Here is a 25,285-nt window from a genome sequence, read left to right as displayed (position 1 = left end):
GCCAGTAGGCTATGTGTGTTTTTATTGCTATTACTAGCTAAATTACAAACCTAGTCGGATAAGCAGGATGCTATAAGCCCAAAGGATCCAACAAGAAAAATATCCCAATGAGGAAAGGAAAAAGGAAATAAAATAACTATAAGAGAAGTAATTAACAATTAAAATAACATATATTAAGAACAATAACAACATTAAAATAGACCAATCATACATTAACTATAAAAAGAGATTTATGTCGGCCTGTTCACCATATAAACACTCGCTCCAAGTTTGACTTTTGAAGTTCATATCATTTTGAATACAGAACCTTTAAGAATATGAATTAAAAAATGACAAATTTGAAAGTAATTTGTATTTTTCCTAAAGATACAAACCTGTAGCTATTTATAGGAATGTACTTTTGGCGAAGCTGAAAGACTAGCCATGCAAACTTTTAAGCGGGATTTAACTACCGCCCTGCTAGTTAACGGGGTAGCCCAGTATCCCTCTCACTCACACACCAGTGTTGCCTTCTCACTTTTGATTGCAGGCAGGACTTCTCAGGGGACAGGTGATGGCCGGACAATTTGTATAGATAGCTACAGGTTTCTATCGGTAGGAAAAATACAAATTACTTTCAAATTTGTCATTTGTTACGACGCTAAATACAAACTCTTCCGCTATTTATATGGATGACTCGCCCATATGATCTTGTTGAAGATAAGCAATTAAAGTGGACGCTCGATTTATAACTTTAATCCGTCCCGGGAGGAAGCTCGTAAACCAAAATGCACTTAAGCCGAAAACATTTTTCCAAAAAGAAATAAATGGAATTCGCTCAAGTTCCACACGTTCATAAATACAGATAAGCACTAATTTTTAGTTTTGTATTGGTATTTATTGAATAATTTATAACCCCAGCATTACAAATGAGTATAAATTAATATTTCACAATAAAAAATTAGAAAGAATTGTAAAACAATTTAACCGATATGGAAATTATATGAAAAAGTCTACATGGCAACATTCTTCTCGACTGGGAAGCCATGAAGGACAACTGTGTCAGTCACTTCTCATGCAAGCATGATGATTACCTTGTCGCTGGGGTGATGGATGGCTGAACTTATTCCATCCTGTTCGAAGAGCCTTCTGGATTGACATACTGGGAGGAAATTATTACCTCAGGAAGGCTCATTGCGAGTGCAATAATCCCACCTGCCAGTGTGCCTATCTGATGGGCTGCTACATATTCCAGCTGGTTTTATTTGTACACTATAGTCCATTTCTTTTAGCGATGCATATTTGCACCGACTCGCGGCGGTGCCCTTTTAGCTCGGAAAAGCTTCCTGATCGCTGATTGGTTAGAATTATCTTGTCCAACCAATCAGCGATCCGGAAACTTTTCCAAGCTAAAAGGGCACCGCTCCGAGTCGGTGCAAATATGCATCGCTAAAAGAAATGGACTATAGGATGTACTGTACTCTATGTAATACTATGTACCCATAGTTAACCTACCTGTACAAGCATGTTTTTTTCAGAACCTCAAATTCCTATTATGCCTAACGCTGCCATTTTACACTTTCCTTCTTCAAAAGCTTTCAACCATTTCCCCTTCTACAAAATATGTAATGGCTATGTCTGTTCTCTCTTCTATATGAAAACAATGATAAAAAAGACGTTACCAAGGACCCATGCCCTTTCAACATATGCCTAGTTTAAAAACTGATTACACACATAAAAGGTAATAGTGTGTACATTACTGTACAGTATATTATTCATAGCCAGATATCTCTCTTGCTTGAAGGTACACTCAGGTACATTAATCTACCTGTTTCCTCATTTCCTTTCCTAACTGGGATGTTTTTCCCTGTTGGAGTCCTTTGACTTATAGCATCCTGGTTTTCCAACTAGGGTTGTGGCATGGCTAATAATAATAATAATAATACACACATACATATACCAAGGCTCTTCCCCCAATTTTGAGGGGTAGCCGACATAAACAAAAATGAAACAAAAAAAAGGACGTCTCCTCTCTATGTTCCTCCTGCCCTGACAAGGGACTCAACAGAGTTCGGCTGGTATTGGTAGGGTGGCACAGCCCGCCCTCCCACATTATCCACCACAGATGAAGCTTCATAATGCTGAATCCCCTACTGTTGCTACCTCCGCGGTCATCCAAGGCACCGGAGGAAGCAGCAGGGCCTACCAGAACTGTGTCACAAAAATCAAATATTTAAAACATATTACTTTCAGACTTTGTAGATAGTACAGTACTGTACTGTACATCATTACACCAAAGACATTCTGCTCATTGTGGTATAGTTCTGTTTGTACAGTATTTGGCCCCAAACGAAGGAATATTTTAGTTCATAGACAAAATGAACATATAACAAAAGAAAATTTTTCACGGTCAGAATCTCAACGGAGGCTTAAGAGTGCTGGCAGACCCAAGCCTACAGTGGTACGGGATGCGGTTGCCAGTTCTTGCCAGAATCTTAAACCTACTAAAGGACTTGGGGTTATATGGATAGGAAAAATACAAGTTATTTCATAAAATTTGCGATTTCATGGACGTATACTGAAATGAACATAGAAGGTCCACGACTTACATTCTGAGTTACAAAGACAAATCCAACTGAAATTATAAATCTCAGATATTGTATCAAAAGTTTGTACACTAATAAAACAATATTATATTATTTAACCCTTTTACGCCCAGGCTATTTGGAAATTTCAAACCCTTAACCCCCAGGGGGTTATTTTTTTCCTAGCATATTTTGCAGTATATTTTTTTTAAATTGCTCTAACAGCCTTAATTTTTGTCATAGAGAGGTCAGGTTGGTCTCATTCTCTTGAAAAATGCCTGAATTTTCTCAAAAAATTATCAAAAATATGAAAAAAAAAAATTTATAGCATTTTTTGCAAGGACATACCGGTACGTCCATGGGGGTAAAGGGATGGCTTTTGTGAAACGTACCAGTACATCCTTTGGGGGTAAAAGGGTTAATACAATAAGCAAAACATCATTTGTATTAACTTGATATTTATTTCATATGAAACGAGACTTTTTTTACTTTTGTAGCTGGAGATCGTAGGCATGGAAGTTAGGTTAAGGTTAGGCCTACCTTAGGCCAAAATTAAAATAAATTCTGCATGCAAACAATTCAGCTTACAAACAGTTCTAGGAACCTATTAACTTTGTAAGTTGAGGACCTTTGTATTCCATGTTATCCCTAAACCAAGCTCCTACTGTAGAGTACTGTAAGAAACTGTAATCATCAAGTTTATATTGGTCAGGAGAATGATGTGATTAATTACTGTAGATTATATTACTTAGAAGAATGATATGATTAAGTAAGATTGTATGACTGCACTGAAGTGAAACTTTAGAGTTGATTTTTCCTTTTTTTATTCAACAGATCCAGAAAACTCATCTCTTCCAGTACCCTCCCCTCAGTGTCATGCCGAATTACTCCACAACAGAATCTCCCGGTCCCGAAAGCGAGGACGAAGACGTGGGCAGTCCCAGGTCTTACCTAACGACTTCTGACATTGAGGAAGGGTTGCCCATCGACGAGGGCGTTAGCGACCAAGAGGAAAACATCGCTGGCAGTCCCGGGACAGGTGACAGCGTCGACGACAGAGACGAGAAGGAAGGTGGGTCTGAAAGTCATAAATCTGGTGATGAAAGTGTTGATAGAATGAGCAGCGATAGTGAAGAAAGCGGCACATCTAGTTTGAACCGAAGTGGAAGGAAAAGGAGAAGACCCTGAAACCGAGTTTTTATGGTTTTACCTCATGTAGAGGGGAGCAAAAATAATGGTTACAAAAATGTTAATATGAGCTTGCTTTAGTGGAAGTGGAACGAAGAGGAAAAGTTCCAAAAAAAGGTTCCATTTGAAGCAAGTTCAAGTGGAAAGAGAATGGAAAACTGAGAAAAAGTAAATAATTAGACAACTTCAGTTGGAATAGAAATGTAAATAAGTAAGTAATTTGTCTGGTGTCAAGTGAAGAAGAAGCAGTAATGGAGCATTTTATTTTACCTTAAGAAGTAAAATCGAAACATAAATGCAGTAAGGGTAATACTGTAAGTTTACCGTAACACTATGTTCCAAAATGTTGACTTACAATATATACATCATTTAATTATGTCTTTAGGTTATAAAGTATTAACTACTATTTGTTATGACATCTTAATAAAAGCAAGTCAGAACCTTAGAGCTACCCGTGACCTCTTGCCTCCCACAGAGACATCCCATATTCCTATGCAATTTTCACAGGCTCAGAATTACGATAATCCCTATTCCGTTCCACTATCTCGTCCCTCAGCATTGAAGAAGAATTTTTTATTTCAATCCAGAATTAAGACTGTAAGTTTAGTTATTCTCTTCATTTATTTATCATGAAATTTTTCTACACAGCAAATAAATGCAGTTTAAAAATTATCTTATTTGATAAAATTTATATCCTATTTTTTACAGAAAATTTTATTAATCCTGATTTAATGTAAAGTATGATTGTTTTTGGTGGAAGGTCTTCAGCATGAATAAATCTTTCTGGAAATTTTGAATTAATAAATTGTTTAAAGAATGTAATACAGTAGGGTCCCGAATTAAGCGTGTTCGAATTACACGATTCCCCTTTTCCACGATCGCTATTTTTCAAAAATAAATTTTCTGTATCCACGAGGCTGTTCAAAGTTCGCGAGTCAAGCACTACAAAATGTATCAAATCTATAGTCTTTTTAAGTATATTGGTAGCCCTAAATACGGTGATTTATAATAAATGTTACAAAACAATATTAACATTACATTTCATTAACATAATTTCATAATGAATAGCCTATTTAAGGATAAAATTCCACATCAACAATGAAATCAACTGTTAACGGTGCGAGTCCAGCTGACAAAATGTAAACAGAAATGTGGTTACGTTCTCGGCAATCTTTATCTTTCTCCAACCTTACGATAATTGTAATGGTAGTGTTAATGATGGTATATTAAAGCATTATTTTTGTTTAGTACAGTATATTTAAAAGCCTTATTTTTCCCTCTGGGCGTTCAAGGTTTTCACGAGTAGACTGGGTTCGTTTATCGGCAGTGAATAGCCTAAACTTCGGTAACGAGTCGTCAATATTTTGTCATATTTTAAACAGTAGGCTATACATTTGATTTGCAAACATTGGTTTTGTAGAGTAGACGGTAAAATAAAATCTAGAGAGAGAGAGAGAGAGAGAGAGAGAGAGAGAGATTTGATGGCAGAAATCTCTCTCTCTCTCTCTCTCTCTCTCTCTCTCTCTCTCTCTCTCTCTCTCTCTCTCTCTCTCTCTCTCTCTCTCTCTCTTTAGATTTTATTTTACCGTCTACTCTACAAAACCAATGTTTGCAAATCAAATGTATACTGTTTAAAATATGACAAAATATTGACGACTCTTTACCGAAGTTTAGGCTATTCACTGCCGATAAACGATAACAAACCCTTTAATGCAAACTAACTGTATCCTTTGATATTCCTCTATATTTATCACGAATTCCTTCTATACCTCCTCAGACACTCTTATTTCAAATATCTAAATTATTCTTATCACAACTAACACCATCTAGTCATTTTCATTCCATTATATCTATTATTCCTCTGAATCTTATTCCCTTTCCTTATTCTGTTTATTCGATGGGATTCGTTTTTCCCTTTACCGTCTTTCAGAATCTATTTTTAGCCACTGGCAACCAAATCCCCCCTTCCCCCGTCTCCTACCGTCTCCCCTGCGAGTCCACCCAGCCTATCTCATCACTCCCCCCCCACCTTCATCCTCCCCTGTTCTAGGTCTGTAACCTTCTGCGTCATAATCTCTCTCTCTCTCTCTCTCTCTCTCTCTCTCTCTCTCTCTCGTTATACAATACTTACAAATAGATGAAGAAACCAAAATCGGTTTTCTTGAAGTGTCAATTAAATACAAAACGAAAAAATTATACCGTGTATACATCCATTTCAATCATAGCTTAAAATACGGTAACCGATTTCGTCAGCAAACCACTATTTTTTAGGAAACACCATTCTATTCCAGAAAATTTTTACTCTTTAAATGTCAATTGCGCTATAATAAAACATGTACTTATGTTGTAAAATTTCGGGTGTGTTTTAAAAATCGAGTATTGCTAACTTATTTTTGTTTTACTTTTGGCTGTGATCACATCAGCTGATGTCTAGCTTCCGCGCGAATACAATAACAAAGAATTGTTTACACCATTTCTTAACTTATTCAAACCATCTATACAGTTAATATTACATAAACACCAATGTGTTATAACCTATCATATTTATTGTTTAGTACTTTAAAACCATCCCTCTCTCTCTCTCTCTCTCTCTCTCTCTCTCTCTCTCTCTCTCTCTCTCTCTCTCTCTCTCTCTCTCTCTCTCTCTCTCTCTCTCTCTCACATCGAACGTTATAGCGGTAACCTAATTGTTCGGTGACTTTAAAAATAGGTCTAGTACTTTCTTCTTTTACCTTTTTTGCATATGGATCCATAATTGAGGTGGGTACAAGTTGACTTATAACTGAAGTTAGGAAAAGTATTTTGGATATGGAAAGGACAATTATCTTTCGTAACAGTTTAGAATTATCGTAAGTTATCACTCTGTCATTAGCGGCAGTTTGCTATTGTGGATTAAACGCATAAGGAAAAAAAAATTTCCAGCTTTGCTACGAATTTAGGAATTTATATGGATACGGTAAGTAAAATATTTGTAATAACATAATGTTTACTAAATGTTTGTAATATCATTAGTTATGACTTAGATCATGTGTGTTTAATGCATTCGTTTGTTTATTATGATCGAAGATGGAGCGTAAACAAATGGAAGGTTTCCGTTTCAGGCGGCATCATAAAGAAAAACATTTCATAAATGGCATTCATTTCATTTATTTGAAAGTTCTAATAAAAAATAATTAGAACATTGGTAATAACAAATTCAACATATAATCTATACTTGGTAAAATTGCTGTCAATTAAAAAACACAGATGTATAAATGCGTCTGTTTCTTCGTTGTGATCAGAGTTAAACGTAAATAAAACATTGGTTGTCGTTTTCTATTCTGCTTTTTAGCGTGTTTAGGAAACGCATGATATAAAATCGCCTTTATTTTGATAATTCTGGATTTTCAATCATACAACAAGCTAGTCTATAGAGTGATGGTTTTGCTATTCACCAGTTGTATTATACAATAGATATGACAAACATTAAAATTTGTCTGTATTTTGGGTTGTGTTATAACGGGAAATATATGGTGTTTACACCTATCCTGGTTGTAATTTTAACCATTTTTCAAGTTATTAGAACTTTTAAGTATATTAAATGTTTTATTTATTTACAAGAACAATTTGATATTATATAGAAATACAGTATAGTACAAAGAAAGTATTGGAAATGAGTAGTAAACACATTTGAATAGGCAAATTGCTGGTTGCCATGGCCACAATGGAATTATTTCTGTTGTGTGTTTCGAAATTCGCGATTTTCCATTTAAACGAGGTCATTAATCGACCAAATTCTCGCATAATTCGGGACCCTACTTACGAACCTTTGTTGACCTTGGGAAGGGGTTTCACAGCCCATTCTTCCTTGTTTATTATTGCCAATAGTGTAAATTAGATCTAGTTTAATTAACCCTATTACCCCCGGGGTATTTGGAAATTTCCAACCCTTAACCCCCAGGAGGTTATTTTTGTCCCAGCACATTTTGCAGTATATATTTTGTAAATTGCTCTAACAGCCTTAATTTTGGTCATAGAGAGGTCAGGTTGGTCTCATTCTCTTGGAAAATGCCTGAATTTTCTCAAAAAAATTATCAAAAAATATGAAAAACAAATTTTTATGGCATTTTTTCGCAAGGACGTACCGGTACGTCCATGGGGGTAAAGGGATGGCTTTTGTGAAACGTACCAGTACGTCCTTTGGGGGTAAAAGGGTTAAGACTGTCTTCATTTAAATATTCACTGACTTAAAATTAAACTAAATATGAAAGAAAGGAATTTCAGGGGAAGAAACAGGGCATCTACTTATACAGTATTCTTAGAAACTGCCCTTACCGCTAACATGCGAGGAAAGTAGCCCCATTTTCTCCACAAAATTATTAAATAATGAAAAAAATAATAACAGTCATAACGGGGTCTGTCTACTGTACGATACTTTCCCAAACATAAGCGACTATAAATACCTACCAAGCTCTCGCTCGTCTCAGTGAGAGGATTGTAAGTAAGAGGACAATTATGCTACTGGGCCAGACTGCTGGAGAACTCGAAGAACCCATTTTAGAGTGTTTCTTGTTTTGATTTTTTACTATCTCATATACAGCAGATGGTCTGTTTTCTATTTGGCGAGGGCAGTCCTTGTAAGGACCAATGCAGGAGGCATATGCCATAACGTGGGCCACGTAGGACTGCTCGTGGACTCGGTGGAAGAGATGGGCCATCGGTCCTGAAATGAAATATAATTCAAGTAGAGCAAAATCAGAAATCTACATTTTGTTAATTATGAAGTTTATTATAGGATGAAAATATATACTGTTTACTGTGCTGTATGATGTATGATTTTCTAATAATTGATTAACCTCAACTCTTGTATACTGTGAAAATATATACAGTATACAGTATATTGAATTTGATAAAAATAAATCTATCTTATCATAAATCTATAAAGTAGAAATATATAGAAAAAACTTTTGTGTATGAATACTGTTCACAACTGTATCAATACATGCCTTTTAAGTCTACCATGAAAACAATGCAACATTCTTGCATAAACAATACAGGAAATAAAGGGAAGTCATCAATGAAGAATGAACTTGTGTTAAATATTACTGTATTTTTTGTTTGCATTAATACTACAAAAAATTCAATATCTCTGAGAAGGAATTGGGTTTTCAAACTAGGTAGGTTAAGTGTGGTGGCCACTAACCAAATAAGGCAGTTCTTACATCTGGTTGGGTGTAGATTTGTGAATCAAGTTCTTATAGAGTCTAATTTTTTCTGTATTTGATTATGAAAATATATTTTATGACAAAATCTCTGCAATTGAAAATTTATTAACCTAGTATAATTTTACTTAATTTGTTAGGTTTGTGCTATTGGAAACTTCCCTGTCTTGCAATCTGAGAGTTAGGACTTTTAGCCTCACACAAGCCCAATACCTTTAGTTTCTAGCAGTGTCTGCAACTTTACCAGCTGTCCTTGTGATCTACAAGCCTATAGATCTACCTACTGACTCGTCAGAAGCCATTTCCGGGCCTCCTCTGGGCCTACTTTGGGTGGAGAGGGGCTTGAGCTCTAATCTTGGATTAGAGTTCTCTTGCATGAGGGTACACTCAGGCACACTTTTCTATGTTTTCTTATTTATATTTCTCACTGGGCTATTTTCCCCTATTGGAGCCCTTGGCCTCATAGCATCCTACTTTTCCAACTAGGGTTGTAGCTTTGCAAGTAATAATAATATTGTACATTATCCTGTCCTTTACCTCTGCTGCTCATGAGCCACCTTTTAACCTAGATAGCTGCTCACTCACCAGGTCTCATAAATATGTATAAAAAGACGTTAAGTTTCCCATACCTATCGCGAATGCCGCTACATCCTCGCCACCATGAGTCTCCGAGTCGTAATATGTCGGCATGCCGGCCAGAGAAACGTAGTCCTTATGTGTTGTATCTACACCAGTAAGGTTTGGTCTGACAACCTGTAAAGGAAATAATCAAAATTAAATGGTTAGAATATTTCAGTGATAAATTGCACTATAAACTTGTATAAAAATCTAATTAGTATCATGTCAAACCCTGCTTACAAACACTACATCATTGCCATTTTTTTGTGCATGCAGTTTTTCGCTTCCCGTGTGTTGAGGTCCTAGTCTCGTACAGCAGTTTTCCACTTTACTCTTTCTGGCATTGTTTTCCTCAAAAGGCTAGGCTATCTCAAAACAATGATCAGTCTTTTCACCTACTATCAGCTTCCAAGGTTTTTCTATTTCCAATACATCCGACATCCATACTGTATTTTCCTTTTGGGGAGGGGGAATGCTGTCAGTGCACCTCTAGCAGTGCAATTTACGTATTAATCAAAGGCCTCTGCAGCATTCTTTTGGTCCATAGATGTGCTCCCTTTTCAGCCTTCTACTATTCCCCCATTCCCACTTCCTTTCTTCCATCTTGCTATTCAGCCTCTTTAATTTTTCCGTCATGCTGCAACTTAGCGTTGAAGGTTTCCCACGACTTCTGACCCACAATCATAAATCCTTTCAATCAACTTAACTAATTGATATCCACATTTTACTTTTGTAAAAGAATTGACAAAGATGTCTCTCAATCTCCATCCTCAAAACCAATTTTTTTTCTATGATACTCCAAACCTCTTGCTTAGCATATGTTGTGGTTCATCTCTCCTCCAGCCCTTCCTATTTCCTATTATTTTATTATCAACCATTACTGCCTCTTCCTGGTTTTCACCTTATACCTTACTCTCTCATATTTACACTTAATTGTCTTTTAAACACTTTTAAATTATATATTTACTGTACTTTCTTTTCACTGTCTTGGTACTGAAATTATCTACAAACATCAAATTTCCCACTCATAATCCTATTTAGCATCTTTACACTGACACTACTGATGATGAATATATGACATTATATGTAGTAAATATACAATTGCTTTAGCTCATCTTTTATTAAATGTATCTTTTTATTCCTCACCTCTTATTAAATGTATCTTTTTATTCCTCACCTCTATTCCATTCCAGGAGTAATTAAATCCATGCCCATTTGCGAAGGTCAGCGTTGTGTATGGGAGTCCATCCGATATATCGTCGCTTTCCGTAACAATACCTGAGAGTCCGAAGAAATATTATTGATTTCCGTATGATGTTACACAAAGGTTTTTCAAAGAAATTATTCCTACAAAACTTTCCTGAAATTCGTCTGCTATTCATTCTCTTGGCAAAATGCTCGGCTGCGATAAAAATAAATGTTTGACAAAGATGTATGTGAAAACCTTAGTGTAAACAATGGTTTTCTCCAATCACTGATCTCTTAATTTTAGATTATTCTTGTAGATCAAGCTGATTGAGGGTGTGACATGATACTCCAGCCTGTTTTTAGCATCTGCTACCAATCTATGTTCTTTTTCAGTTTTGGTTTTTTCAAAGCTACTCTGAAAAGACATTTTTTTGCAAGTGAGCCCTATACAATGATTTAAACTACAGGTATAAACAGGTAATGAGTTTATATAACATTCTTCACCCCTTAACCCTTTTACCCCCAGGCTTTTTGGAAATTTCCAACCCTTAACCCCCAAGGGGTTACTTTTTTCCCATCACATTTTGGTGTATATTTCTTTTAAATTGCTCTAACAGCCTTAATTTTTGTCATAGAGAGGTCAGGTTGGTATCATTCTCTTGGAAAATGCCTGAAGTTTCTAAAATAATTATCAAAATTATGTAAAAATAAATTTAAATAGCAGTTTTTTGCAAGAACGTACCGGTACGTCCGTGGGAGTAAAGGGATGAGTTTTGTGAAACGTACCAGTACGTCCTTTGGTGGTAAAAGGGTTAAACACATAAAAGATGGAAACGGCATCTTACCTAGAATATCGTTCCCTCTGGGAGGGTAGCCATTCATGGACATGACGTGGGAGTGGTCTGCCGTGACGATGACTAAAGTCTCTTCCATGTTCACCATTTTCAGAGCCTGTTGCACAGCTTCCTCAAATGCAACTAGTTCTTCCACAGCTCTCTTGGGGGAATTGAGGTGTAAGCCTTTGTCAATCTTGCCTCCTTCAACCTGGAGAAGTAGAAACAAGATTATTAAACTTGTGCGTTATGGGATATAACCCAAAGCTTTCCCTGATATCAAGTCTTATTTCTCTTTAATGCTGATATTATTATTATTATTATTATTATTATTATTATTATTATTATTATTATTATTATTATTATTATTATTATTATTATTGTTACTAGCCAAGCTACAACTCTAGTTGGAAAAGCAAGATATTATAAGCCCTAGGGCTCCAATAGGAAAAAATAGCCCAGCGAGGAAAGGAAATAAATAAATGATGAGAACAAATTAACAATAAATCATTCTAAAAACAGTAACAACATATTTGGATATACAGTAGAATAGAATCTGTGAAAGATACAAAGTTTTGGTAGTTAACAAATACAAAGCAAGTCACACCATTTAAAATACAGAATGTCCTCGGATTACAATGGGTTTGACTTTCAATTTTTGGATACAACACAACTTTCACAAAAGGAATCGGAATTGTAATACTTTTTTTTTAGGGTTTCATTTTATCATTCTATATTTATGTTGTTTTTTTTTTTGGCCTAGTTAAGTTTCCGTATAATGTAAGTTTTTATTAATTTGATTTTGGCTTTGATATTGCATTAGCAAAATAGAATTCAGTACCGTACTATATTTACAGTATATCCTTTCCTCACTAGTTTATTTTTCCCTGTTGGAGCCTTTGAGCTTATAGCATCCTAATTTTCCAATTAGAGGTGTAATTTAGCTGCTAATAATAATAATAATAATAATAATAATAATAATAATAATAATAATAATAATAATAGTCTTGTAATTTAATCAAAACAGGATTTACAACAAGTAGCAACAGATCTCTGTTATAACCCGAGGAAGTCATTTTGAAAAACAACGATAACTAACCAAAAGGAAAAACCCATTTTCACTATTGCTCAGACGTTTGATGGCGACCTCAACCATTTCCTTGATGTGAGGACAGCCCTCTGAACTAGTGTCTCTGTCAGTCTCGTAAGGCATGTGAGTATCATCGAACAAACCTGAAGGAAAGAAATAAAGATGATTAGACATAAGTTGCAATCCTCTTAGACCCTGCATTGACCAACCCAGCCAGTGAGGGGGGGGCAAGCTAGCCTCAACTTGGTCCCAAGCCCGAGTAAATGGGGAGGGTTGGCGGCAGGAAAGGCATCTGTCCATAAAAAAAAAAAAAAATTAGCCAAAACCAATATGGCCAGTGAAGACTGTGAGATTAGGGTAGATGGAGAACGCTGGGCAGAAACATCGACCCCACATAAAAGTGGGAAAAGATGCAGACAAAGAAGAAGAAGAAGAAGACATTAATTTAATTTCATGACATCATGGAATCATCTTCTCGTCATCTGTGGAATGTTTCACGCAAAAGTTAGGGCTGTGGTACATTATTGGAAACTTCCCTGCCTGGCCATCTGTTGAACGGGGGTTTGAAACCAGCTTAAGGTCAATAGTTTGTAGTAGTGTCTGCAACCTCACCATCCTTGTGAGCTAGGGATTTGGGGTTTAGGGGAGCCTATAGGTCTACTTGTTATCAGCATCCACTGCCTAGCCCTCCATGGTCCTAGCTCAATGTAGAGGGAGCTTGGGCATTGATCATATGTGAATTACTGTACTGTATGTCATTCTCTAGGACATTGTCCTGTCCCTGGCCTCTTCCATTCTTGAGGGACAAATAAAAGGGAAAAAGTCATTCGTTATAGAAAGGTTTTGTCGGCAAAGGAAAAAATTCTACAATTTTTATAAAGTATAGAAGAGGACTCGTGTCCCATGAACAACACATAGTCATGAATCATCAGTACCCTGTGGAGGGGAGGTTTAGTGCCATCAATACCCTTCAAGCAGTATACTGTAAGCATTACTTAGGAGCTCTTCACAACATCCTTTTTGCACTCACTTTTTAGTCTTTTACACATAACTATTTCTTTATATTAGAGTGGTATGTACTGAATTTTTCTTAAAAGAAAAGTGGTATGTATTTTTCCTTGATAAAGAAGAAAGATGCATTTTTCGTAAAAGAAAAGTGGTATGTGTTTTTTCTTGATGAAAGAAGAGTGGTATGTATTTTTTCTTGATGAAAGAAAAGTGGTATGTAATTTTTATTGATGAAAGAAGAGTGGTATGTATTTTTTCTTGATGAAAGAAGAGTGGTATGTATTTTTTATTGATGAAAGAAGAGTGGTATGTATTTTTTCTTGATGAAAGAAGAGAGGTATGTATTTTTACTTATTCTTCCTGTCAAAGGATTACAATACAGTATCAAGCATGCATAGATGCATGGATGGAAAAGTATCAAACAATCACATCTTACCAAGGATATATTCGGTGTCACTTGTGTCAATGGCCAGTAATTCCTGGGTATTTGTAACATAGGCGTAGCTCTCGTCATTTTCCGTCTTGTGATCAATCCAGTCTTTGACTAAGTTCATACCATCAATCCTCCTGCAAGAAGGATCCCCATTGTCTCTCTTTGGTGCTCCCATTTCCTGGCGTCCACCTCCCATGATGACCTAGGAAAGATCGAGGGGCAGAGTTACTTGCTATTGTTACTTTTAACATAATAGATTCAAAGCCAGAGAGGAGCAGCTGACGAAAAAAACAATTCGGGTTGTTAACAGTGCAATGTCCTGAGAATACAATACATTTTTTTTATTTTAATAAGTGAATAACTTGCCTTAATATTCTTGCCAGGTTCATCTTCCACTAATTGCCGAGCGATGTCTTTGCACTTCATGGCATCGGGGCCATATTTTACCATCTTTCTGTCACATTCCCATTTCCGGCTGGCTGTCTTTGCATATGATCCAGCTGGAGTCGCGTGTGTGACTTTTGTTGTTGTCACAAAACCTGATTGTAACAAATTTCTAATGTCTTAGATGCAAAATGGGATTTTTTTATGTCCAAAAAATTTGTGAGATTTAATAGAAGGTAGAAGTTATATGGTGAAAAATATAGGAATTAAAATGGAATCCATCATTCATAAACTACAAAGAGAGACTTATGTTGAAGTGTGTTTTTGTTAATCACAAATGAATATAAAGCCTCAAAACTTACCGGTATCTTTCTCAGCCTCCTGGGCCCATTCTATAATACTCTCAACCCTGTTTTCTTCTTTGAGAGAAGCCGCGCAGTCTTCGTACTTAACGTGACCGTTAACTCCAATTGTGTAGTAGTTGGCCTTTACTCCAGTAAGAAACGCTGTGGCTGTTGCTCCACTGTCTGACACTTGCTTATCCAAGTTGTAAGTCTGTAGTTTGTATTCACCAGCAAGAATATAAATGTATGAGAGTTGTTTATAGATGGCTCTAATTTATGAGAATACGTACAGGATTAATGCATTAGGGAAGGAACGTGAATCTGTCATTAACCAAAGTTTTAATCCGACACGAAAAGAAAGTTACTAAATATATAATCACTCTCAGACAAATAAGAGAATAGGATGGCTGCAATGTGCAAATTCAGAATTATGTAAATAGAAGGAAAGCTGTGGCCAAGAAACACCCAAGATTACTAAAAGCTTATACACAGTTGATGGTGGTTTCTTTAATCAAAAATACATTTTATTTTAGATGTAATGCCGTTTCACTCGACTTATAGACTAACTTATTTCACTCATGAGCACTCTATGGGGGTTACCATAGGCATTCCTTCTACTTGACCTCCATTCCTATTTCTTTTCTAACAGTGTATTTACCTTCAGAAGACCGAGGTTGGGAAACCTATCCCAAACGAGATATCCTTCCTCTCCTGATTGACCTTGTTTCTGGCCCTTGTAAATACGACCAGCAGTATTTACAGTGATGCCCATACCTGCATCAAATCAATAGAATGTTATTGTGCTTATTTAAGGAGCGAAAACTAGAAACGTCTTATCTGCATTCCCTGAGTGTGACGTCTTATCAGAATTGCCGGTTTTTACCAACGTTAGAGTTAATATACCATACTTTCATGGTAAACAAAGAGAGATCTATTACTATATGCTGAAAAGGTGAGCTTGACCTACATAAAATTGTCTCTTTTCTACCATTTTGTAAAGTTAGCTTCTTAAAAAATGTAGAGGGAGATACTGCATGATACGAGTAAAAATCAAAACAGCCAAACCATGAATATAACACATATCAAGTCTCTTGATGTGAGCTATACTCAATTTTTTTTAATGAGGCTCCTTTGCACTGACTCGCAGCGGTGCCCTTTTAGATTGGAAAAGTTTCCAGTTATCTCATTGGTTAGAATTATTTTGCCCAACCAATCAGTGATCAGGAAACTTTTCCGAGCTAAAAGGGCACCCCTGCGAGTTGGTGTAAATCTGCCTCACTAAAAAGAATTGACTATAGCGCTCCTGTCTTGCTAACATCATCAGATTCATACTGAAACATAAGTGGTTATTCATTGCATTTATACAGAACATGGGATCTTATTCCTGTCGACATCGTCAGATTCATACCAAAATAAAAGTACAGATTCAACTATTTACTTAGAACATGGGATCCCTATAAGGTCAGCTTTTTAATTACCTCAGACAGCTCAAATCTAATCAAGAGGGTCCCTGAAGAAACATAAATATTTGTTTAAGTCTTGACCTTTTTGACAGGCAAATTATTAATATGGATTACTAAGTCATCATTTGGCCAATGTGTATGATTTTGAGACTGCAGTTTTATACTGCTTATATAGACCTACATATGACTAGATATTTGGTAGACCTAATATACACATTTAGTGACTTGTAGATAATTTTAATGTACTCTCATTGCTAGCATTACATAAAGGCATTTAGCATTAATGTTATATATAACTTTTTATATACAGTATGTAAAAAAAAGACAAATTATGATATTCCAAGGGGACCCAAAAATTCTACTCTAGAAATGTCTATCGTCAGAAACATGGCTTCCTAATCACTGTGAAGAATGGATTTTTTGGGTCGACCTGTGACGCCCGGTGAAAAGGGTCCTTCTTATCTCTTTTCTGATAAGTATTTATATCAGAAAAGAGATGAGAAGGACCCTTTTCATCGGGTGTCACAGGTATCTCCCCAGAAATAGATTTTTCCTTCGTCATAATCCCTTTTTTCATGAAACTAATCAGGGAATGTACTATTGTTAATAAGATCTACAGTAACTCATATTTATGGCAATCCCCTAGAGACTTTGATTTCAAAGTTAATTAAACTGGGAAATTATAGAGAACAAATAAATAAACTAGGTTAAAGTACAGTGTTACTGAAATGTCTAAAAATATATAGACATTTAGGACAAATAAAAAAAAAAAAGATGGGACATAAAAGAGAATAATATTTTAAATGTTCAGTCAAGGACACATCTATAATGATGAAAAGATTGTGGAATGATCTTCCTTAATAAGGCAGTTAAATCGGCGAAACTTCATTAGTTCAACAGGATGCCAGAGAACTTCAAATCAATCAATCAATCATTAGTTCAAACTTGCAGTGAATGTTTTTATGTTGAACAGCCTGACATAAGTCTCTATTAATGATTTATATATGAAAGATCTACTTTAACGTTGTTGCCGTTATTAGATATATCATATTCATTATTTTTTGCTTCTCATGTAGTTTTTTGTTTCCTTATTTCCTTTTCTGACTGGGCTACTTTTCCCTGTTGGAGCCCTTGGGCTTAGCTTTTCCAAGTAGGGTTGTAGCTTAGCTAGTAATAATAATAATAATGATAATAATAATAATAATAATAATAATTAATAATAATAATGATAATGAATAATAAATAATAATAATAAATAATAATAATAATAATAATAATAAAAATAATAATTATAATAATAAATAATAATAATGAATAATAATGATAATGAATAATAAATATTAATAATAATAATAATAATAATAATAATAATAATATCAGGTAATAGTTTAGGGTCAGTTGTAATGCTTTAGAACAAATAATTAATAAAAAAAAAAAGGAATTTCAACAACAAAGCAGTGTCTTTTCTACAATAATATAAAATGAGTTTATAAAAAATAAATAATATAATAAATTAACTCAAAGTACAATGGTAATATAGAGTTGATAACATTAATCGATCTGTTTATTATTATTAATAGTTGAACTAACAATTATATTCAGAAAGGCAGGATGCTACAAGCCCTAAGACTCAAAAAAAGGGAAAATAGCCCAATGAGGAAAGGAAATAAACTACATGTAAGATGTAATTGATAGAATATATTAAATATTTTATTTTATTATTATTACTAGTTGAACTAACAATCCTATTTGGAAAAGCAGGATGATACAAGCCCTAGGGCCCAAAAAGGGAAAATAGCCCAGTGAGGAAAGGAAATAAACTATATGTAAGATGTAATTGATAAAAAATATTAAATATTTTATGATGAGTAACAACGTTAAGATAATCCTATCATATATAGACTCTAGCTGAACTAACAATCCTATTTGGAAAAGCAGGATGATACAAGCCCTAGGGCCCAAAAAGGGAAAATGGCCCAGTGAGGAAAGGAAATAAACTATACTTTATATAAGATGTAATTGATAAAAAATATTAAATATTTTATGATGAGTAACAACGTTAAAATAATCCTGTCATATGTAGACTATGAATGGAAGTTATGTTAGTCTGTTCAACATTAAACAACATAAAAATAGCCTACTGGGGAAAGGAAATAATATATATATATATATATATATATATATATATATATATATATATATATATATATATATATATATATATATATATATATATATGTGTGTGTGTATATATATATATATATATATATATATGCATATATATACATATATATATATACATATATATATATATATATATATATATATATATATATATATATATATATATATATATAAAAGAAGTAATTGATAAAAGATATTAAATATTAAAATGTTAAAATTGAAATATCATATATAGACTATGAAGGGAAGTTATGTCAGTCTGTTCAACATAGAAAAATTCTCTGCAAGTTTGAACTTCTGAAGTTCAACTGATTAAACTGCCTGATTAGGAAGATTAATGCAAAATCTGGTTACTCACCATCTCCGAGGAAAAGTATGACATTTTTTGCAACATTTGTAAGCTTAGGCCTCTGCAACGCCTCCTCGATTTCTTCTCGGCCCAGCTTTAACCAGTAATCCGAATCTGTTCACCAAAAAAGTATATAAATTATTGTTTTTGAGTAACTGAAAATAAAAATCAAGATATGTAATTTTGTAAATTATCAAGTTAGATGGGTTATGTTTATAGAAAAATGTAATTTTGTAAATTATCAAATTAGGTGGGTTATGTTTATAGAAAAATTTAATTTTGTAAATTATCAAATTAGATGGATTATGTTTATAAAAAAATAATTTTGTAAATTATCAAATTAGATGGGTTATGTTTATAAAAAAATTTAATTTTGTAAATTATCAAATTAGATGGGTTATGTTTATAGAAAAATTTAATTTTGTAAATTATCAAATTAGATGGGTTATGTTTATAGAAAAATGTAATTTTGTAATTTATCAAATTAGATGGGTTATGTTTATAGAAAAATGTAATTTTGTAATTTATCAAATTAGATGGGTTATGTTTGAAGAAAAATGTAATTTTGTAAATTATCAAATTAGATGGGTTATGTTTATAGAAAAATGTAATTTTGTAAATTATCAAATTAGATGGGTATGTTTATAGAAAAATCTAATTTTGTAAATTATCAAATTAGATGGGTTATGTTTATAGAAAAATGTAATTTTGTAAATTATCAAATTAGATGGGTTATGTTTATAAAAAAAATTAATTTTGTAAATTATCAAATTAGATGGGTTAAGTTTATAGAAAAATGCTATTGAATGTTATCATACTGTAAATATTGTGATTGTAAAAAAAAAATTAATTTAACTTTTTAATAAAAAGATAAAAAAAAAAGTAATCGGAATATGGTGAAAGAAATTACAGCATTGGTTTGCATTTCATCATTTTTGTAGCTGTAGTGCTGTCAGTACACCGCACTCGATCAACTGTAGGCATTAATTATGGGTCTTTGCAGTGTTTCTTCTTGCCTCTGGCTGCAATTGCTTTATACCCTTCTACCTTACCAACGTCCCCGGTTCCTTTTCTTTCCATTTTGCTGTCCAATCTCTCTTAAATTTTACTTTACATTTAAACTGCCCCCAAAACCATTGGCAGTTTTCCGACGTCGTCTTCTTCATTATCTGCATCTTTTCCCATTTTAACAAAGGAGTCGTCGGAAAACTGCCAATGGCGGGTTGGGGCAGTTTAAATATAAAGTAAAATTTATATTCTTCTACCTTACCAACGTCCCCTGTAACTTTTCTTTCCATTTTGCTGTCCAACCTCTCTTAAATTTTATTTTTATATTTAAACTGCCCCCACAACCATTGGCAGTTTTCCGACGTCGTCGTCTTCTTTATCTGCATCTTTTCTCATTTTAACAAAGACGACGTCGGAAAACTGCCAATGGCGGGTTGGGGCAGTTTAAATATAAAGTAAAATTTATATCGTTCTACCTTACCAACGTCCCCAGTTCCTTTTCTTTCCATTTTGCTGTCCAATCTCTCTTAAATTTTACTTTATATTCAAACTGCCCCCAAAACCATTGGCAGTTTTCCGACGTCGTCGTCTTCTTTATCTGCCAAGCCAAGGGTAAGGATAGGGAAGTGGTGAAGGGGGGATAAGGATGAGTACCCCTGGATACAATCCAGTTTATAGCCCGAAGGCAGGAACTCGGGATGGGAAAGAGTAAGAAAAAAAAAGGGGGAAAAAGAAGTATAGGAGGAGAGTAAAAGAGAGGGGCAGACCCTCGTGCAATGTTAGGTAGATTAAGGCAGAGAGGATAGGAAGGGAAAGGAAGGGTTTCATCTTTTCCCATTTTAACAAAGAAGACGTCGGAAAACTGCCAATGGCGGGTTGGGGCAGTTTAAATATAAAGTAAACCCTAAGGGAGTTTGGACAGCAAAATTGAAAAATAAAGTTACGGGGGACGTTGGTAAGGTAGAAGAATATAAATTTTACTTTTTATTTAAACTGACCCCAAAACCATTGGCAGTTTTCCGACGTCGTCGTCTTCTTTATCTGCATCTTTTCCCATTTAAAAAAGACGACGTCGGAAAACTGCCAATGGCGGGTTGGGACAGTTTAAATATAAAGTAAAATTTATATTCTACCTTACCAACGTCCCCTGTAACTTTTTTTTTTCAATTTTTCTGTCCAATCTCTCTTAAATTTTACTTTACATTTAAACTGCCCCCAAAACCATTGGCAGTTTTCCGACGTCGTCTTCTTCTTTATCTGCATCTTTTCCCATTTTAACAAAGAAGACGTCGGAAAACTGCCAATGGCGGGTTGGGGCAGTTTAAATATAAAGTAAAATTTAAAAGAGGTTGGACAGCAAATTTGAAAAAGAAGTTACGGGGGACGTTGGTAAGGTAGAAGAATATAAATTTTACTTTATATTTAAACTGACCCCAAAACCGTTGGCAGTTTTCCGACGTGACATAGAAATCTACCTCTCCTGCTAACAACAGGAAACCTTTGGTTACTCCACCAAACACAACTTGTGTGTGTATGTGCATTTTTTTACTTATCCAATTAATCAGTTCAATTGATATTTGCTCCGCCATGGCTCACTTCACTTGCAATTTAATATTACCTCAATGCTTCTCTGTTCTGGCAAGCATTATGCGTAATGTGTTATGAGCGTTTGCCAAGTGTGTGAGTAAACCCACATTCATTATTCTCTCTCATAATTTCCCTCCCTTTTTGCACAGTCATGGGACACAGTGGTTTTTTACTGATAGGCAGAGAAGCTGATTATTTAGGTTACATGTCGGAATAATGTACAGTATGCTATTGACCTTTTAAGGTATACAGAGTAGAGGGGCCTTAGTCTGGCCTTTCCATCTGGGCACAGTGTAAAATCCGGACGTCGGATGCCGTCCGGGAGAATAGAAAATCGCTTGTATCACCGGGAAAGACGCGAAAATACACCTCTTTTATTTTGTGACTGGTAATGTTCACTGATACTTTCTGTTATTTTCTGAATAAATGTTCGAAAAAATATTAGTTTATTTTCATGTTATTGAGAATATCACTTAGTACATAGTGTAATGTTGACGTCCGATTGAGATTATTCTCAATCAAATGAAAATAAATCAATATTTTTCGAACATTTATTCAGGAAATAACAGAAAGTATCATTGAACATTACCAGTCACAAAAAAGAGGTGTATTTTCGCGTCTTTCCCGGTGATACAAGCGTTTTTCTATTCTCCCGGACGGCATCCGACGTCTGACGTCCGGATTTTACACTGTGCCTTCCATCGGTATGCAATATCAACAGCATCATCTCAACCCTTTCTGAAGGGTACTCGACAGAAAGCAAGTCTCTCCCAACCATATAGCAACATCCTTGGACACATGATCTTGACCTTTGATTCTCAGTCAACTCGAGTGGTCATGAATATCCGTACACCCAAATCTACTTGCATTCAAGTCCACTATATAAGAATGTTCAACTTAAAAACTTTCAATGAAAGAAACTTGCGTGTCCAATAAATAAATAAAATGTTTTGAGTAAGTGGAAAGCAAAATATAAATCTATCAACATCTTTAAAAAGTGTATTATTACATACAAGTAGCTATAAAGAGATTAATAGCAGGATAGCCCAAGGTAAGGTAGCTTTAGAGAGAGAGAGAGAGAGAGAGAGAGAGAGAGAGAGAGAGAGAGAGAGAGAGAGAGAGAGAGAGAGAGAGTATTATTATATAGAAGTTGCCGTAAAGAGATTAATAGCAGGATAGCCCAAGGTAAGGTAGCTTTTGAGAGAGAGAGAGAGAGAGAGAGAGAGAGAGAGAGAGAGAGAGAGAGAGAGAGAGAGAGTATTATTATATAGAAGTAGCTGTAAAGAGATTAATAGCAGGATAGCCCAAGGTAAGGTAGCTTGGGAAAACAGAAAGTTGGACTGAAGAAAAGATTTCTATAAAAGCAACAGACAAGGAACATCTAGAAGCATTTGAAATGTAGATATGGAAGAGGATGTTGAAAACAAGTTGGAGAAACCACAAGACAAATGAAGAATTACTAAGAATAGTTGGAGAAGAGGGAACCCTCATTACAACAATAAAGAAAAGGCAGAAACAATGGATAGGACACATTTTAAGAGGAGATAGGTTACTGAAGGACATTATATAAGACAAATTTGAAGGACAAAGACCTAAAGGATGGAAAAGGAAGTCGATGCTAGATGACCTGAAGGGAGGGAGACTGTGGCCACGAATAGAGAACTATGGAAGGTGTCTAACCAATGAAAGGACCTGCCTTGGAGCAGAACGCTATAGTAGATAAGAATTCTAAATACACAGGGCTGATTAAACATCAGATATTTATGGCAATACACTAGAGACTTTGATTTCAAAATGAATTAAACTGGGAAATTATAGGAAACAAATGAATAAACTAATTTAAAGTACTGAGTTCTACGGATATGTTTTAAAATATATTGACATTTAAAACAAGTAAAAAAAAAAGTGACATAAAAGAGAATATTTTAATGTTCAGTTATGTGTAGAGTTCACTCCAATGCCCATAAAGATAAATGAAATAACAGAAAATTCAAAAGAAAAACTCACCATTATCTCTCTCACTCGGACGTGGGTAAATTGTGGCCCCGCTATAACCAATCACTAAGAACAGCACAGTTGTGACGAGACGAAGTGGCAACATCTGTAAAGAAATTAAAAAAGAAAGTTATTTTGACGTAGGAAAAATCTATTTTTGGGTGAGATAGCCATGTCGTCCTGGTGGAAGTTCCCCTCGGCTACTTCCTACTGTATAATATTTCTGCGAGTGATATTACAAGAGAACTACCATCAGGTACCACATCTATGAACAAATAAAAAATTTTTTTTTTAGCAAATAACAATGGTACACTTATGTTTAGTGCCTTCACTGCTCAGCGTCCTTTCAGCATCCAGCTACCCACTCTTTAGCCCTCGACTACATTTCAGTGTCTGCTTCCTTTCTTTTATCTTCCTGTCAAATCTATTAAATTTCACTTCATTTTGCAATTGCATGGATTTCTCTCAGTTGAGCACTTGCTCTGAATGACCTCCAAGGCCCTAGTGCTAGGTAGCTTTATGGCCCAAATTCATACATATAAGACTGAAATTACATAATTTTTACTGATTGTAATCCGAGACACGAATTCTAATCACAATTTCTTTACAAGGTTAAAGTTGGCTTCCAAAATCCATGGCAATTCATATTCATATCTCTTAAGTAGAAGTGAACTGTGAGTATTACACCTCCACTTCCCTATTTTCACATAGTTCAGCAGATGGAGAGCTCAATTTATTCGTGTTATATTTTAGTTATTGTTTTTGAGTAGCTAAAAATCCAAATCAAGATGTGTAAATTGTTAATTTAGATGGTTTATGTGTATGTAAAAATGCTATTGTAGACTGTAATCATACTGGAAATATTGTGATTGTAAACAATTTAATTGTTAAATAAAAAGATAAAAAAAAAAATCCCCTTTCCTTTCATCCATCTAGGCTTTCTGTCGTGAATTCAACCTCTGGCGGAATCTTTGTGAAATTTTTCGGACGAGTCTTAAAGACAACCTTTGCTTGAGGGTACACTCGAGCACACTATTCTATCTTATTTCTCTTACTCTTGTTTTGATGAAGTTTTTATAGTTTATATAGGAGATATTTATTTTAATGTCGTTACTGTTCTTAAAATATTCTATTTTCCTTTTTTCCCTCCTCACTGGGCTGTTTTCCCTGTTGGAGCCTCTGGGCTTATAGCATCCTGCTTTTCCAACTAGGGTTGTAGCTTAGCTAATAATAATAATAATAATAATAATAATAATAATAATAATAATAATAATAATGATAATAATAATAATAATAATAATAATATAACTACAAACGAAATTTTTTAAATTACCAATATTTGATTTAGCTACTAAATTATAGCTATAATGGAAATAAATCATGTTTGGAACTTTTGAAGGTCGAACTTGCAGCGAATATTTTTATATAATGAATTGCTAAGCTGACATAAGTCTCTATAGTTTATTAATGAAAGATCTATTTGAATGTTGTTACTGTTCTTAAAATACGTTATTTGAATTATCAATTCTCTAGTAGTTTATTCATTTCAATGTCTCACTATGTTTTAGCTTAGCTAGTAAAAATAATAATTCAGTTTGATGAAGGAAATCGATATAATGCAACAGTAGTTAATCAAACTGAATATAATCTACAATATAATCGTATATTGATTATCAAGACAAATATTGGGAAGATATAAAACAAAATTGGGGAACTAGATAATTTCGTTTGATAAAGGAAATCGATATAATGCAACAGTAGTTAATCAAACTGAATATAATCTACAATATAATCGTATATTGATTATCAAGACAAATATTGGGAAGATATAAAACAAAATTGGGGAAC

The 25,285-nt window shown here is 34.5% G+C and overlaps 2 protein-coding genes across 2 annotated transcripts in view; one reads left to right on the top strand and one right to left on the bottom strand.

Moving 5' to 3' along the window:
• The window catches only part of LOC137658403 (ankyrin repeat and SOCS box protein 3-like), a 41,625-nt gene extending 37,063 nt beyond the window's left edge, over positions 1–4,562 (top strand). The window contains exon 14 of the mRNA XM_068393086.1: positions 3,399–4,562. Within this exon, the coding sequence (XP_068249187.1) occupies positions 3,399–3,752 (354 nt within the window). The 3' untranslated portion in view covers positions 3,753–4,562. The remainder of the gene's footprint in view (positions 1–3,398) is intronic.
• On the bottom strand, positions 3,506–23,546 carry LOC137658404 (alkaline phosphatase-like). The gene is made up of 12 exons (XM_068393087.1): positions 23,450–23,546; positions 18,857–18,961; positions 15,510–15,625; positions 14,870–15,062; positions 14,490–14,662; positions 14,127–14,325; positions 12,692–12,825; positions 11,605–11,803; positions 10,749–10,849; positions 9,583–9,706; positions 8,199–8,454; positions 3,506–3,642 (listed from the first exon to the last, which is right to left on the bottom strand). Coding segments are annotated over exons 1-12 (1,695 nt in total). The 5' UTR covers positions 23,544–23,546; the 3' UTR covers positions 3,506–3,641.
• Positions 23,547–25,285: the final 1,739 nt, after the last annotated feature.

The sequence above is a fragment of the Palaemon carinicauda genome, chromosome 19 (assembly GCF_036898095.1).
Source record: "Palaemon carinicauda isolate YSFRI2023 chromosome 19, ASM3689809v2, whole genome shotgun sequence".
In the NCBI taxonomy this organism is placed as follows: domain Eukaryota; kingdom Metazoa; phylum Arthropoda; class Malacostraca; order Decapoda; family Palaemonidae; genus Palaemon; species Palaemon carinicauda.
The sequence above is the reverse complement of the archived record's forward strand: the minus strand, read 5'-3'. Positions and strand labels throughout refer to the sequence as shown.

Bases quoted from the DNA above. Each gene is read 5' to 3' on its own strand.
- LOC137658404 (XM_068393087.1), bottom strand. From the start codon at position 23,543: ATGTTGCCACTTCGTCTCGTCACAACTGTGCTGTTCTTAGTGATTGGT. The intron at 15,626-18,856 runs GTGAGTAACCAG...GATTTGATGCAG, and splicing joins CATACTTTTCCTCGGAGATG to GTATGGGCATCACTGTAAAT. The intron at 12,826-14,126 runs GTAAGATGTGAT...TCTTTCCTTCAG, and splicing joins TGACACCGAATATATCCTTG to GTTTGTTCGATGATACTCAC.